Source organism: Nycticebus coucang, chromosome 5, assembly GCF_027406575.1.
Source record: "Nycticebus coucang isolate mNycCou1 chromosome 5, mNycCou1.pri, whole genome shotgun sequence".
NCBI lineage: Eukaryota > Metazoa > Chordata > Mammalia > Primates > Lorisidae > Nycticebus > Nycticebus coucang.
The window spans coordinates 128,143,550-128,161,247 of NC_069784.1; the positions used below are offsets into that span (position 1 = coordinate 128,143,550).

Below are 17,698 nucleotides of genomic sequence, written 5' to 3' on the forward strand. Positions count from 1 at the left end.
AGGCTGGTCTCGAACCCATGAGCTCAAGCTATCCACCTGCCTTGGCCTCCCAGAGTGTTAGGATTACAGGCATGAGCCACCACGCCCAGCCCATATTTTTCCTACTTTTAATCAGATTTTTGTCTTAAGAAAAGTATAGTTTAAAAAAACAGATTGTACTCTTTTTAATCCTCTCTCTTAATACTGCTGTCATAATATTTACAAAGAATTGTTACAATGGAATGGAATGTTATCAGTGTAAGACTTTAATTATAAGTAAATTTTATGAATTTACTCTATGAATTTGCAACTGAGCAAAGCAACCAAGAACAAAAATGAAAATTTCCTATTAAAAAACTTTCCCAAGTTTATCTTCATAAGCATCTTCTGAACATCTCCCAATGCACCCAAGATTGACCTTAGGACAGAAGGACCAACTTTCTTGCTTCTCAACTAAAATTGGCAGCTCTTTACCCTGCCACTACCTATTATTAAAGCTACCTCTGGAACTGGTCAATTTCCAAAGATGAATTTAAGAAATGAAATATAAATCTTCTTCCTAAATATAGAGTCTTTTAAATTGTCCTAGAAAATAAATTTTTTATTTCTTTAACTTACTTAAAAACCTTAAAGAGGCAATTTCAGGTAGCAAAATGTAATAACAGAATTCAGAATTTAGCATTCTAATATAAATCAACAAAAGCTCTCATGATTATCATATAGAAATTTTTCAGACAATAAAGATCCTCCAAAAATCTTTATAGCTTACATTCCAGTAAAAAGTTGAAACTTATTTTCTTCTTGGCAATTTAGCACTTTTCTCCCTTCTTGTTCTTGGAGATAAAACTACTTGGCATATCATATTGCATGATAGGTGATTTAAAATGAATATCTTGAAATAATATTTTCAACATGGGTCATTTTCTTACCTTTATTGGTAGATGTCAACAGAAAATCGTGGGGAGGGAACACAACCAAGGAATAAAATGTATTTTAATTTTTAAAAATGGTTTGGTTGTCAGATTATCTGAAAAAATTCCAATTCTAAAAAATTACCTGAAAAAATTCCAAAAACACATAGGTACACACAGACCTATGTGTACCAGGGATTACCACATAAGGAAACATCAGATAGGAAAGGGAAATAAGCTCATCACTGCCATCATTAAAGGGTCAAGTTCACATCCCTAACTATTAAAAATTTTGGAGAATGTTTAAATAATGCAAGGAACTTCCTGTCATAAGTTCTTGGGATATATTAAAACTACAACTGTACATACCTATTCACTATTCACCTAATTCTAGAACTTTATCCTAAGAAGAATAAAACACCATATATGTGTTCAAAGATGTATGTACAAGGATTTGCACTGTTGTATATTATATAATATTAAACAACTGGAAACCACATAAATGACCATTAGTAGGCAATTGGCTAACTCAGGGAGATAAATATAATAAAGTTTATTATTTGGCAATTAAAATGATTATGTAGTCCTATCTATTGACATGGAAAAATATGTTGAGTGAAACAGAAGCTTCCAGAACAGTACCCTATAAAATGGTTTATATGAAACCGTATGTGTCTGTGTGCAGAAAAATGTTGACCAATATTTCAGTGGTGGTTATACCTGGATTGTGTGATTTAAGATGATTTTTAATTTCTTTACATTCTGTAAGAGGTTTATTACTATTATTATTTACAAATTAACATCTAACCCTTTTATACTATGAAAAAACACTAATTCTATTTTCATTTTGGAAAAAGAAAATCTTCCCGAATTAATGACAATTCTGTAATTAGCAACAACCAGGGCTGGGGAAAAATGAATCCCAAAGTAATCAGGCCTGCTGCTTTCATTAAAAGGGCAGATTCTGGTGGCAGCTACTGTGCCAGAAGATTCTCCTCTCATCGGGTAGGTTTTGGAAAGGTGATCCCAATATATCCTGTATCTAGACACAAGGTTCTCATAGTCTTTTATTGCTGGATTTTGAGCTTTTCAAGGCCAAGGAAAGTGTCTTACTAATTTCTCCCTATCTTCAAAGCCTAGCATAGACACAAAGTAAGCAGTTAATTTGTAGCATGGGACTAGAGTAAATTTCTATACTTTGGTTCTGAACCATAAAAAAGGCCCTAATCAAAAAGTGCCCATAGGGTTGGGCCTCACATCCTATAAGCACTGCTCTCAGCAGAAGGATCTTCTAACTGAATTTAGACAATTGTCCTAGCATCTGAATTAATTTTTACAAATGTGATGGTTCACTTATTTTTCCATTAGCAGTATAAGAAATCAATTCTATTATAATGTACCAAAATTGAAATTGACTTTCTATCAGTATTTATGTTCAAAGACATTGCAATGCACAGTCACCTAATGCCATCTAAGGTCAGTGTAGAAAATCTCCAAGTGATTGCAGCCTTTATACTGTCTTATAACCATGGTTACTTTTTAATCAGAGCACCTGAGAGGGAGCAGAGGTATGGTCATGATCTCCTGAGATAAAATCCTTTGCTAAGCACAGCCCACTCACTCATTGCTGTGGGCAGAACATTCTTTCTGTTCCAAACACATACAAACAAAAATCCAGCACAAATTCTCCTTTTGATATGACACACATTTCTTCTATTACTGTAGAAGAAACAATTAGGTGAACTATTTCTTCAACATGAAGTAACCTGACACCAGCTATCAGTTCATTTCCTCCCAGAGGCAACGTTAGCAAACACCACAGTTTAACCAACCAACAGAATTGCCAATTATTTTTTTTTTTTGTAGAGACAGAGTTTCACTCTATGGCCCTCGGTAGAGTGCCGTGGCCTCACACAGCTCACAGCAACCTCCAACTCCTGGGCTTAAGCGATTCTCTTGCCTCAGCCTCCCAAGTAGCTGGGACTACAGGCGCCCGCCACAACGCCCAGCTATTTTTTTGTTGCAGTTTGGCCGGGGCCGGGCTTGAACCCGCCATCCTCGGCATATGGGGCTGGCGCCCCACCGACTGAGCCACAGGCGCCGCCCAATTGCCAATTATTTTTAACAGTGACAATGGCTATAGTAACATTCCTTTTCCCTGTGCATCTGATGAGTTATTGGCTCCAACTCAGTAAACCCGTAACTCTGGTAGTCTCCTTTACCTTGGCCAGATGAGAGTTGATCCATTTTGTGAAAGTGCGTTTTTGTACTATCTCTTGCTCATCTAGAAGAAAAAAAAAATAGATAACATATACATCATAAAGTTGTATCACAGTTACATAAATCTGGAAGGAATCATAAAATTATTTTATCTACCAATTATTGTCTTGAAGGAAGAATCAACACAACTCCCACTACGTAATCAATGAGACTATTCATTTAAAATTATCAACATCTGCATGAAAACTCCATCATGTTAGCCCCACGGTTACCTTCATTCACTTATTGAAAGTACACTGGTCGATTATAACCCAACTAAGCTATGAAAAGTAAAAATTCACTGAGAGTAACTCAGGGCCACATTTTATGCAAGACTCAAAACGATAGAGGGAGATGATCAGGGCAGGGTCTCTGCTGTGAAAAAAGTACAGGTGGATGGACACGCAAGGGTGTATGAACAGTAGAGGGTCATGCAGTAACGTGATAAATCGAAGAACGTAGTCAGATGGTGCCTTCACCCTACTGTGACCTCCCCAAAGTCCCACCAGGAGGACTTCTCATTTTCATGTAGGCAGAACATGTGACTTCCATCTAGCCAGTAGGATATGACAAAGTGATGAGGTCTCACACCCATGCCCCTGTTACTTTATGTTACCCCACCTTAGCTGACTGCAGGGAGAGTCTCCTGCAAGCCTGCTGTGAGCTTTCCATGGAGAGGGCTGGTGTCAGGAAACCAGGGGCTCCTTCGCGTGTAGAGGGCAGCCTCCCACCAACAGCCAGTAAGAAGCGGGGCCCTTAGGCAAACAGTCCCTGGAAATAAATTCTGCTGGCAAAACAAGCAGGTATGAAAGTGGGTTTTTCCCTAGTTGAGCCTCTGAATGAGAATGAAGCCCAACTGACCCCTTAGCTACAGCCTTGTGAGCCCCTGAGCGGATGATGCGGCTGAGCTGTGCATTGACTCCTGACCCCCAGAAGTTGGGAGACGATAAATGCATATTGTTTTAAACTGCAACATCTGTAGTAATCTGTTATGTGGCAAGAGAAAATTAATAAAGGGAGGAAAAGAGGGACGTTCAGGAAGGCTTTAATTAGAGGGATAGAGTTTAATAATACCCCTAAAAGAAAAAGTAAACTCCATCCATTCTGCTCACCTCTACTGAGTGTCAGCTGTGTGTAAAACGCTAGACTAGATGTTGTGGGAGGCACAGATAAATAAGACGTAAGTTCAATCCCTCACCCCTGAGCATGATTCTCAAATCTACATCTCTAGCCCTATAGCCCCGACCTGTCCCTGGCTTCAGCTTCGAACATCTGACCGCCTGTCTCCTAGCATGCAAAGCCTGTGAGCACAGAAACTAAGTTCCCAGTACCTCAAGTGTGGTCCATGAGAATGACATGAATGAAGAAAATAAATGACATAACCTTTTACATGGAGGAACTTCAGATGTGTCATCCTTCAAATCAACAGAATACCATTACTTCTCATGTATTGTGAGCATACTCTTTTGTTTTGACTTTCAAGTGTGTATCAAAATTAATGCCTTCTATGTACCCGGCACTAACATACTGACTGATAGATCACATTATACAATTATTTTCATTAATTAATTACCTTTTATTTATGATATCATATATCATATTTTTAACTCATTTAATTATTGTCAAAAACCTTTAAGAGCAATTGCCATAAGCCCATTTTACATATAGGATAATTGAGGCACAGAGAAGTTAAGTATTTTTGCTTAAGGCAGAGCCACATTTTAGATAACAGTAATCTGGTACCTAAGCCATTAGGGCATATAAAAATTACTACACTAATCATATCAAATAGTAAACTTGTGAAAATGATAAATTCATAGTTCAATCAGTTTGACCTTTGAATATCTGGGTTCTGGAAATAAAGTCTGGTAGTAGCAAAATGGTGTCAACTTAATCCAGCTAGGTTTTAAAACACATAAAATCCAATTCTAAATCTAAAATAGCTACCATGACAGTATTGTATATTTTCTACACTCCATTTGAGTTTATATACTTTTATAAACATCACAAAATGTCACTGTTTAAAAACATTAAAATCAATTAGCATAATAAACTTTCATAAATTCAAGTATATAATCTACTGATAATATATTACTTCCCAATATTAAAAAATGGCTATAAAATAGATTTTATCAAGTCCTAAAGATCTACTTTTTATATTATCAGACACAGACACCTGAATTCTAAGTAAATATTTTTCTACTTTTAGAATTTTCCTAAAAGAAAAAAAATCCTAAAATGTCATCATCATATCAGCAAAACCCCACTTTTTATGGAAGACTGGAATAATTTACTTCCAACACTTGGTGGTTAAATCTGATACCAACAGAATCAAATGTTTAATTTGGGGAAGTAATATTAATAGAAACATGCAGGGAAAGACTCTCAACTTATGTTTAAAAAGTACTGAACAACATAATTTCTTCATAATGCTACTGACAAAGACCTGAAATAGCTCTCTTAGCATTTTATGACGTTATCTCTGTGTTCAGTCACACACTACGTAACAATATCGTGGCACCAAGGGACGTCATAGATGACAGTGGTCTCTTAAGATTATAAAAACTGAAAAGTTCCTATTGCCAATGACATCATAGCCATCCCAATGTTGCCGTGCAATGCCTCACCATTTCTATGATGAGATATGTTCGGATACACAAATACTTATCATTTTCTATTACATTTGCCTACAGCGTTCAGCACAGTACCACGCTATACAGGTTTCTAGACTAGGAGCAATAGGCTATAGCATACAGCCTAGCTGTGTAGTAGGCCGTACCACCTACGTTTGTGTAAGGACACAATAAAATTGACTAATTCACAATTACCAAGTTATGGAAGCAACCCAAACCCATCAACTCATGAATGGATGAAGACTTTACATCTTTTATGTTTATCTGGATGGAGCTGAAACACATTCTTCTTAGTAATGTATCTCAGAATGGAAAATAAAATAAGCAATGTACTCAAGGGGACGAATTCTGTTCCAGGGCAGTGCCATCAGGGACGAGGTGCCTCAAACAGCTAGAAGGTAACTATCAAAAGTAGAATCAAAAGGAAGTAGAGTCAGGAGTTGAAGGTGATTTCTAGATTTTTGCTCGAGAGGGAAGATTAGAACTCAGACCCATTGCAAATGCATCACAATGTGGATGAGATGGCAGTGTGGGGAGAGGAAGGGCGGGGCTCGAGAAGCCACCGTGCAGAGTGGGTGGTGCGGAGACAGAAGCTGTAACAGACTCTGATTTGTAAGAGCCGTTTCTGACTCGGGGAAGTATGACTGGGTAGAGGTGGTTCAAATTCTTCTTTTTCTCCAAGCTGGCTGACCAATTGGATGCCAATTCTTCTCAGAAAGAAGAACCAAATTTACAGGTGAATGGTCACAGCTTAGGGGAGCAGTAAGAGGAGAGTGCTGAAGCCCATTGGAGACTCACAAAGAAACCAGGGTGCAGGAGAAGGAAGCTGGAGGCTGGCAGTGATTAAGCCCAGAGGGATTCGGTACTCTGTGGAAAGGGTAGGTGGGAGTGTTTCGGCCACCCTCCACCTTGCAGCAGACTGCTGGCTCCTGAGCTCACAGAGAGCTCCTCTGCCCCTGCAAGCCCATGCATTGGTCTGGGTGGCGATTTGGGAATGTTTGAAGGGCGATGCACCAGGCTCCCAACTCATGAAGGGTCACTGGCTTTCCTGAGCTGTGGTGGCAGGTGCTGTCCTGGGTGCACAGCCAACATGGGACATCCTACTGCCGAGGGCTTGTGTCTCCACATCAGTGGAGTCCCCCACTGTCCCCTGCCCAGGGACTTTCAGCCATTCTGTCTCCACATCACTGGAGTCCCCCACATTCCCCTGCCCAGGGACTTTCAGCCCTGTGTCTTCACATCACTGGAGTCCCCCACAGACATTCCCCAGACCCATTTGGTTGTGACAGCCACACAAGACAGCTAGCCAAAAGAGAGAGCCAAGTTCACCAAGGCACCACCCTGTGGAACAAAGGAAAGCAGACTGCACGCTTTTCTGTGCCCAAGAGCTTGCCCCTTGTGGGCAGAAAATGACTGCACCTCTTTCAACAGAGACTTGGGCGCCAGCTGGACTCTTCAGGGGACTCTGTGAATTGAGATGCTATAAATATTCAAGTGCACATTATAGCGCACCTGCTGGGTGACAGGCTCAACTGCAGCTTGTACTTGACCTAGGAAAAGCAAACAATGTAAGCTAATTGTATGAACCCTTATGTTAATCTCAAACTTTAAAAAATAATCACTAAAAAAAGAACAATGTGAGGATAAGAGAGAAATAAAAGCAGCTGATCCTACAGCCCTCAGAATGCGAAGGCTGCTGAGCTTTGTGACCTAGGTGGAGAGGCATCTAATGATACCTGGAATGATGCTGTAAAAACCCAAATCCAAGGCAATAGCCCTCTGTAGAAAAGAGTTAAAAAAAAGAAAGAAAGGCAGATGTGGGTCAGATATTCAATTTCTATATTTCGTTGCCCATTTTTAGATATTTCCTCTGCGATTTGCCATCGCAGAGCTGGATCATGGTATGTGACCGCTGTACAAATGACGCCCACCTTAGCAATGGTGAGGGGAGTTCACCATCAGGAAACTGCCACACCTGAAGACAGCCTGCAGTCTTCTTCCTGATGAGTCCCATTAATAGCCACTGGCTGACACTGCACAACGGTGGCTTGCCCCAGGTGACTTATGCACACATCTGACAGCACAGAGGTCACAATAAAAGGTGACCTGAGTTACTCTGGAGACTTCATAAGCAATCATGAAAAATTTACTTCTAGAACCACGTTAATTATTCTGTTTTGTTTTGTTTTTGAGGTGGAGTCTTCCTCTATTGCCTTGGTGAGAGTCCAGGGGCATCATCACAGCTCACAGCAATCTCAAAGGCCTGGGCTCCATCGATCTTCTTGCCTCAGCCTCCCAAGTAGCTGGGGCTACCAGCATATGACACTGCCTGGCTAGTATTTTCTATTTTTTGTAGAGACAAGGTCTCAACTCTTATTCAGGCTGGTCACAATTCTTTCAATTGTACTGCACATAATGAACTTATCACATATAGTATGTTATGTAAAACTGTATCACAGAATCCTATGATCACAAACTTTTAAATAGATTTATTAAATTAGGAAAATAGGGTGGTGCCTGTGGCTCAGTGGGTAGGGTGCCAGCCCTATATACTCAGGGTGGTGGGTTTGAACCCAGCCCCGGCCAAACTGCAACAAAAAATAGCCAGGCATTGTGGTGGGTGCCTGTAGTCCCAGTTACTGGGCAGGCTGAGGCAAGAGAATCACCTAAGCCCAAGAGCTGGAGGTCACTGTGCGCTGTGACACTATGGCACTCTACCGAGGGCGACAAAATGGGATTCGGTCTCTAAATAAATAAATAAATTAGGAAAATATTAAAGTACATGTCAATATCTTTTTAACAGACAGTACGCTTAAAACACTGACAGTAATTAAAATTAGTATATTTTAATATCTGGGACAAATTCTTCTATAAGAATTTATTTCTGCGAGTTATGTGTTTCATGCACGATATTCCCTTAATAATGCATATTGCATTTTTATCCAAACCATGAAAAATCATAAAAAGCAAAATAGCAAATGTTTGTATGTATCCATTTTAATGAATATCATATTTAATATGCAAATAGCAATGAGAAATAAATCTGTTAAATTTTACCTGAGGAGGCTGGCTTCTATCTGGACCAGACGCAGATGAACAGTACTGGCCCTGGACCTTGATGCCAAACTCAGTCAGAGGGGACTTTTAGTGTCTTGAGCGAACATGAGTGCATTTTGCACATGGTAAGCAAAATAATAGTGACCGAGGACAGACTTTAAATTATGGCCACAAAATCCTCTGGTCTAAGTATGCATCGTCCATTGCAATGTGACTTTGTCCTTCCTCTCCTCAAGGGGTAGGACTCATCTCCTCTCCCCTTGAATCTGATCTCATATGGTATCTGCTTGGATTAATAATGCAGCAGAAATGACTTTATGTCATCCGAGGGCAGGCCTCGAGACGTCTTGAAGTTTCTGCTGTCCTGCATCACCTTCCTAAAGCCACTTGCAAGGAGAGCAGTCTGTATTAGACAACGAGAGTCTAATGTCCTATCTGACAGGCAGAACTAACTACCAGACACGTGAGTTAGGCCAGCAAATCGAGGTCAATGCATCTGTTACTCCCTGTCTTCCACACCCATACATAAATCTGTTTACAAAGTTTTCCTGGGGACAGAGTGCTTTCCCCGGCGTTGCATTCCTAGAGACTAACACATGGCCTAGTGCATCGTCTTCTACGCTATGTGTTCTCAGGAAAGCACCACATCTAACTGTGAGCGCATCAGCCAATCCACATGCTGTGAGAAATGATCACGTGACTGGGGTAAGTCTCACAGTTGGGAGTAGTTTGTTACAAAGCAAAGGCATTTACTACCTGAAACAAAGGCATTTACTCTGTGTGTGTGTGTGTGTGTGTGTGTGTGTGTGTGTGTGTGTGTGCGCGCGCGCGCGTTCCTTATCCTTCTTCCCCACTCTGTCATCCATAATGGAAAGATTCTAGATTTATTTGGCTGGATCCATCTCCAGGGCCTTTGATGTTCTGATCAGATAAGTAATTAGGGGAAAATAGCAAGCAACCAAGGCATTCAAAGCTTCTGTGCATAAGTTCTGCCATGGATAGATGAGAGGGAGAGAAGGGAGATTAGCAGTTAGGTGGATAGATGAGAGGGAGAGAAGGGAGATTAGCAGCTATCTCTAACAGTCAGCATGAGGGAACAGATGAATTAAAATAAGTTAAATAAGTTTTAGGGCATCTTGCCTATATTGAGTGTTCTAATCACTGTTTCAAATTTGTTTCCCAGGTAAATGTCAGTAAAGATTTATATTGCTCTTAAAACTTTTGGAGTTGGACTTATATTCATTTTGTATTTAAAACTGATGACTAAATCAAAAGAGTCTCGTGCCATTAAAATTGCATTAGCAAAATGTGGTATCATTCCACCTTAAATCTAAGGCAGAAGGGATGAAAAGAATATTATTATCCCAGTTCTTAAGCTAGAGTTTCTTAACACTCAGCAATATTGATGTCTGGGGCAAGATAACTCTTTGTTGTTAGAGGGTGTCTTCCCCATTACAGGATATGTAACAGGATCCTTGCCCTCCACCCAAAGGATGCCAGCAGCACCCTGCAACCTAGTCTGACAGTCAAAGGTGTCTGCCATCACTGCGAAATTTCCGCTGAGGGTAGATCGTCCCAGCTGACAACCATCACCTGCCCTGTGCCCTTTGCATCTATGCGTAACAATGTGCATAAACCAGTGTAAACATTTGAAAAAGTATATAATCACTATTATTGTCAATCTTTTGATTCCATTATTGTTATCCAATCAATAACTCCAAAAAGTCATCATCGTATAAGGCTATTTCCACAATTTATTTATGCAAAAAACTTTTACCTTGAGACATATCTATTTGAGAACTGCCAAAACGCAGTAAATCTAAGACTTCTGACAAAGGGTTATAAAGAGATTACATAATTTTTTCAATATAAATTAAATACCCTACAATGTCTGAGATTATGTCATTTACATCTGGAAAGTTTGTCATATGTGGGTAGGAGGGTGTGGGTGGGGAGAAGGTGTGTATATCCTGACGTCGTATTAGTTTATTTCATTATTCTAAACCTCTAAAACTTTTTTTCAGAACTATAAAAAAAAACAAATTTTAAAAAGCACAGTTTATCAGTTTGGGGTGGTTACTTTTAGTTAAAAATACAGCCAAAACTATTTATTGTAACATTTTGATTTTGTCACTGTCAGACCAGAAAAAGTATATAGGACCTATCAGCCAGCCAAATAATCTTAAAATTTACAACACTTTCATGTGTTTGTTGCTGAGTAGAGATGGTTTTATAAGGATGCATATATTAGACAATATGCCAGGCGCTGGGTTGGGCTGTAGGAACAAAACGATGCAGAAATGCTTTCATCTCCTGAGAATTTGTAATCGCATATGCAGGGGGTGTGGGAGAGAGGAGATAACAGATGCATCAGGCTTGAAGCCTTAGACAAGTTACAATTTCATAATTGTTTAGTAAATCATTTAGGGGCCAAAAAAAGAAAAAAACCTGACCTGAATTGAAAAGACGCTATTTATAATCTTTCATTATCCTAGTTAATGTAGAAGTCCATACTTTTCTCTGCAAAAATATTAATGTCTTTGATTGTAAAGTGCTGCTGCAAACTCTGATTGGAAGAAATGTGCAATACACAAGGATTCTGAGTTTGAAAACAAAGCTGGGGCCCTTAGACTTTTGCATAAAGGATTGTGTGTACAATACATTGAGAGAGATGTGCACTCAGACGAATAATAGTTATAATAAAGAGAAAAGAAGCAAAAATACAACAAGAGGGTGAAAACAGCAAAGCTTACTGTTCATGGCTTCCTTCAGTACCATTTAGTTCTAAATAAAGTTAAGAAATGTAAATAGTTTCATCAGAACTTTCTTTTGATACTTTTTTATCCTCTATTTATGGATATAAAATATTGTCCCCAAAAGGATCACATAGTGAAAATACCTTCTATCTGCATGACATCTGAATCTACTCCTGTTTCGTGTATATTCTCATTTGGTTCTCACAAGTAACCCGGCACGTACACAGAAAAAGCAACATTGACCTGAACGTAAACATGGAAACTGAAGAATAGTGAGGGCTGAGAAATATGGCAGAAATCTAGAAACTGGAAGGAAGTCCGGAGAGTTACAGAATCATCACCTGAATGTAGTTGTCAGAGTTCTACTCTAAGCTGACCTTGACCAGATCAGTTTGCTGACTCTTGTTCACTTATTTAATGATTTTCACTGTGCGCCTCCCCTGGGCCGGCCCCTCTGCTCTGACCAGCTGGGCATGTGATCTGAGGGATGAGCTCTGGTCCTTAGAGCCCAGTGGGACTCCAGTCATAAAGAATGACACCACAGCCCAGGTTCAGTACACTCAAGGAGAAGTTAAGAATAGCAAGATGAAATATATTCTAGATTTTTTTTTTTTTTTTAGAGACAGAGTTTCACTTTATCGCCCTCGGTAGAGTGCCGTGGCATCACACAGCTCACAGCAACCTCCAAATCCTGGGCCTAGTTGATTCTCCTGCCTCAGCCTCCCGAGTAGCTGGGACTACAGGCGCCCACCACAACGCCCGGCTATTTTTTTGTTGCAGTTTGGCCGGGGCTGGGTTTGAACCCACCACCCTCGGTATATGGGGCCGGCGCCCTGCTCACTGAGCCACAGGGGCCGCCCTATTCTAGATTTAAAAGGAACATTGTCAGGAGATTACAGATAATATGAATATGGAAAATAGAAAAGCCAATCCCTACCATTTGCTAGGACAGAACCTAAAGAGAAAATACTGCCTCTACATCTAAGAATTTTCCCCATAAATAACATACAGAGACACAGGTAAATGAGGACAGGAGGATGACTGATCTCTGGAGGAAGCATTATCCTGTTTCCCCGAAAATAAGACAGTGTCTTATTTTAACGTGTGCTCCCAAAGATGTGCTAGGTCTTATTTTCAGGGGATGTCTTATCTTTCCTGTAAGTAGGTCTTATTTTCAGAGGATGTCTTATTTTCGGGGAAACAGGGTATTTCCGAGGAAAGAGCACGGAAGTCTTTTTTTTTTTTTTATTAAATCATAGCTGTGTACATTGATATAATCATGGGGCATCATTCACTAGCTTCACAGACCGTTTACCAAGTTTCACATATACCCTTGTAAGATGCACCACTGGTGTAATCCCACCAATCCCCTTCCCTCTACCCACCTACCCCCTCCCTCCCCTCCCTTTCCCCCTTCCCCCTATTCTTAGGTTGTAACTGGGTTATAGCTTTCATGTGCAAACCCTAAATTAGTTTCATAGTAGGGCTGAGTACATTGGGTACTTTTTCTTCCATTCTTGAGATACTTTACTAAGAAGAATATGTTCCAGCTCCATCCATGTAAACATGAAAGTGGTAAAGTCTCCATCTTTCTTTAAGGCTGCATGATATTCCATGGTGTACATATACCACAATTTATTAATCCATTAGTGGATCGATGGGCACTTGGGCTTCTTCCATGACTTAGCAATTATGAATTGGGCTGCAATAAACATTCTGGTACAAATATCTTTGTTATGATGTGATTTTTGGTCTTCTGGGTATATGCCCAGTAGAGGGATTACAGGATTGAATGGCAGATCGATTTTTAGATCTCTAAGTGTTCTCCATATCTCTTTCCAAAAGGAATGTATTAATTTGCATTCCCACCAGCAGTGCAAAAGTGTTCCCTTTTCTCCACATCCACGCCAACATAATTTCAATGCAATCCCTATTAAAGCTCCACTGTCATACTTTAAAGATCTTGAAAAAACAATACTTAGTTTTATATGGAATCAGAAAAAACCTCGAATAGCCAAGACATTACTCAGAAATAAAAACAAAGCAGGAAGAATCACGCTACCAGACCTCAGACTATACTACAAATCAATAGTGATCAAAACAGCATGGTACTGGCACAAAAACAGAGAAGTAGATGTCTGGAACAGAATAGAGAACCAAGAGATGAATCCAGCTACTTACCGTTATTTCATCTTTGACAAGCCAATTAAAAACATTCAGTGGGGAAAAGATTCCCTATTTAACAAATGGTGCTGGCAACCTGTAGAAGACTGAAACTGGACCCACACCTTTCACCATTAACTAAGATAGGCTCTCACTGGATCAAAGATTTAAACTTAAGACATGCAACTATAAAAATACTAGAGGACAGTGCAGGGAAAACCCTTGAAGAAATCGGTCTGGGCGAGTATTTTATGAGGAGGACCCCCCGGGCAACTGAAGCAGCTTCAAAAATATACTACTGGGACTTGATCAAACTAAAAAGCTTCTGCATAGCCAAGAACACAGTAAGTAAAGCAAGCAGACAGCCCTCAGAATGGGAGAAGATATTTGCAGGTTATGTCTCCAACAAAGGTTTAATAACCAGACTACACAGAGAACTCAAATGCATTATCAAGAAAAAAACAAGGGATCCCATTGCAGGCTGGGCAAGGGATTTGAAGAGAAACTTCTCTGAAGAAGACAGGCACACGGCCTTCAGACATATGAAAAAATGCTCATCATCTTTAATCATCAGAGAAATGCAAATCAAAACTACTTTGAGACACCATCTAACTCCAGTGAGACTAGCCTATATCACAAAATCCCAAGAGCACGGAAGTCTTGAGAAGAACCTCGAGGTGGGGCTGGACAAACTTGCGACATGTCGCTCCCTAATGTGAAAAGGAGATGTCCATTAATTTTGCAAGAAGTCTACAACTTTGAAATCTTTTCCTGTTGTAAGCTCTTAGCAATACCAGGGCAGCAGAAGGAAAGGAAGTATTGGAAAATATCGTGAAATGTCACCTTCCTACAACCACTTAATTTTAATGTTAAAATTATATTGCCACTTCAATACTAGAGTTTCTGTGATTCACATTACTATGTTTTATTAATATTTGGGGTCGGGGGAAAAGGGAGAATAGTTGATCACTACATTCATATACTTTACCTCTGATATTTAGTGTAGGGTTGTTAAAAACAAGGAGTTCTACTAAATAAGAAGACCTTTTCCCAGATAGTACCTTCAAAGTTTGCCTGTTGTTTTTCGTTAAATTAATACCCTTTCTCATAAGGTTCATTATCACAATCCCCTGTTTTCTCATTTTGAGATTTTGCATTTCAAAGATATATTTGTATATATGTATATATAGAGAGAATATATAGAAAGAAATGATATGTATATTATTTTATCAATAACAAAGCACAAATACACTGATTTGACACAATTTCACCTGTATTTGATACTGGCTATTCCCTTAAGAAGAGGTAAAGAAAGCCACAATTTTAACATTGAAATTTAAAAATCTGGGGTGCAGATGACATTTTTTAAAAGCAATAACCTAAAATAGTTAAACTAAAAAAATAAAGCCAAATCATAAAGTTTGAAAAGCAGATGTTGGAAATTTCATCTCTAACTTCCCCCAGTATGTAATGTTTAATCAGCCACTTGGAAGACCTGTGTTCAAGGGTCAGTCCTGCACAGACAAGTAGAGGGCACTGTAGCTTTGCGTTGCTTCAAGACAGGAGTGACACAGTGACCTTGGTCATGAAAGAGGACCTTCTGGATCACAGGACCTGTAGCCAATGGGCCCGCTGCAGGAGCTTCCGCATGAGACAGCAGCTGGTGAGTGTCACAAATGGATCTCCTGAGTGTCAGTCCAAGCTTACAGGCTCAAGCTCATTTGTTTAGTGATATATTATTTTTTAAGTTTATTTTTAATAATATAAATCTGTCATTTATTTAAAATGCATATACCAGGCACAACGTTGCATATATACATTAGACACATTCTCTAATTTAAACTTTTCAACAACCCTGTGGGAAATATACTCCACCCCTACCCCAATTTTACATGTAAGGACAGTGGGGGAGTGAGGTCAGTCAGCTTGCTTGGGGTGACACCAGTGTGGGTATCTGTCTGCCACCAAACCCCATGCCTTCAATCACCTGATTCTCCTTTCCTGCTCAAATTGCCCATTGAGGTTTCCAGAATACTTGCACATGTAACATCTGAGCTGGAGACAAGCAATGTAGACTCTACCTCCAACTCCCAGTTTCAGAAATGGTGTCTTAGCAAGCAAGTTGCAAAGTCAAACAAAATCTTTCAGACCTCTGTCTCTTTACACTGTACTGGAAACTTTGGCTAGAGTCTAGCTGATTGGAAGAGCACCTCCAAGCTAGACCATGGTGCTCAACAATCTTTCCAAGCTATGAACTACAAAGAGTTCTCCTCTCCCGTGACACCCTGACTTCAGTCTTTGAACCTTGTCCATCCTCATTTTCAGCCCGTCTCCCCCTCTGGTCCAGCACCAGCAACAGAGCAGGAAACAGGTCTAGCCAGATGTTCCCAGGAGCTGGCTCACATGTACCAGTTCACAGACTAATTTTCCTCCCACATGACTCTATTTGCATCTGCTTTGGTATTATTATCATGTATCATAGGTCAGATTAACAAGGAAACATATTCAAGAAGAAATTTTGTCAGGTGGAGGTTTTTTAAGATGCATTTTCAAGAACAACAATTTTAAGGCTATGGGAGAAGCCAATGTGGGCAGAGGGAGATGGTGAACTCAGATGCCGTTATGTATCTAAAGCCGGGATGGTCTTACAGAGATGGCGTAAGAGGACTTTGCACCTAAGAATTGACTGGTTTCTAGATGTGGGCTGGCTCTGGGGAGAGGCACAACTTCGAAGAGGCAGGTCCCCTGAGCCAAGGGCAAGTCCTGGGAAGAGGCTCACCTATGAGCCTTCAGCAGGCAACACTTTGGAGAGCTGAGGCATGAAGGCCCCAGAACTGAAGGGCAGGATTTGGGCTGTGCCCACAGCATCTGTGACATCAGCTTCTGCATTAGCTACATAATCCTGAAATTGGAACAGTCCAAAGAACAAAGCGAAGGGCAGCTCCCTCTGCTGCACATCATGTTAGGCCTCCATTCAGATGGAGTCAAGATTCATTCCCGTTTCTGTTTGTCACTGCAGCTGAACACGTTGACACCATGAGATGCTGCCTCTTCTGTTTATTTCAAAATGAACAAGCTAGCCAAGGCTCACTTTTGCACTTTTCTGAGGGTTAGATCAAAAGTGTGGCAGCAACCCAGGTCATGTGAGGAACAGGAAAGGGCACCTATTTTTTGCGGCAGCCAATTCTATGGAGTTCTCCAAAGTGCCCCAGACCTCTAGTTTTTCTGTCAGTTTGGACGGCTTCTTACTAGTTCCCATCCTTTCTCAATCTAGCCAACCAAGTCTGGCTGTGTCTTTCCATCCTCTGAGCCTCCCTAAGGGACCTTTTTACTTCTCCAACACGACAACTCTGGCAGCTGCTATCTAGTTCCTTCCTCAGTGTGACCTCCACATCACCACCCCCCCATGCTCCACTCTTTCTCCTGCAGACAAAGCCCTTCCTCCCACTGATAAACATCATCAGCTATGAGCCTAAATAAATAAACAACAGCCTGTAGTCCCAGCTGCTCGGGAGGCTGAGGCAAGAGAATTGCGTAAGCCCAAGAGTTAGAGGTTGCTGTGAGGCGTGTGATGTCATGGTACTCTACCCGAGGATGGTACAGTGAGACTCTGTCTCTACAAAAAAAAAAAAATAAAATAAACAACAGGGATTTGCCATATAGGGGCATGTAGGCAGAATCTGGGCTCAAAATACAAGGCCAGACAATTAAGTTCATGAACTCATCCAAGAAAAAGTGCTGAATATCACCACACTCACCTTTGAAGTACTGAGAAGTACTTCTCCCTTGAGAAGCTATACACCAACGCCAGCATCTAGTCCACCTTCAAAGCAATTTTGGACTGTTTTTCTAGAATGGCCATCAGAGCTGGCATCATACACTTCATCTGATGACCGTAGTGATATTCAGCAATGAGGTTTGTAGCACTTCCTCCCGGATG

The 17,698-nt window shown here is 40.4% G+C and overlaps 1 protein-coding gene across 2 annotated transcripts in view; it reads right to left on the reverse strand.

The window, feature by feature from the left end:
• SYNE1 (spectrin repeat containing nuclear envelope protein 1) overlaps positions 1-17,698 on the reverse strand; it is a 467,802-nt gene that overhangs the window by 392,960 nt on the left and 57,144 nt on the right. For both annotated transcript variants that reach the window (XM_053590506.1, XM_053590504.1), the window contains exon 3: positions 3,113-3,174. In XM_053590506.1, coding sequence (XP_053446481.1) covers positions 3,113-3,174 — 62 coding nt within the window. The remainder of the gene's footprint in view (positions 1-3,112; positions 3,175-17,698) is intronic.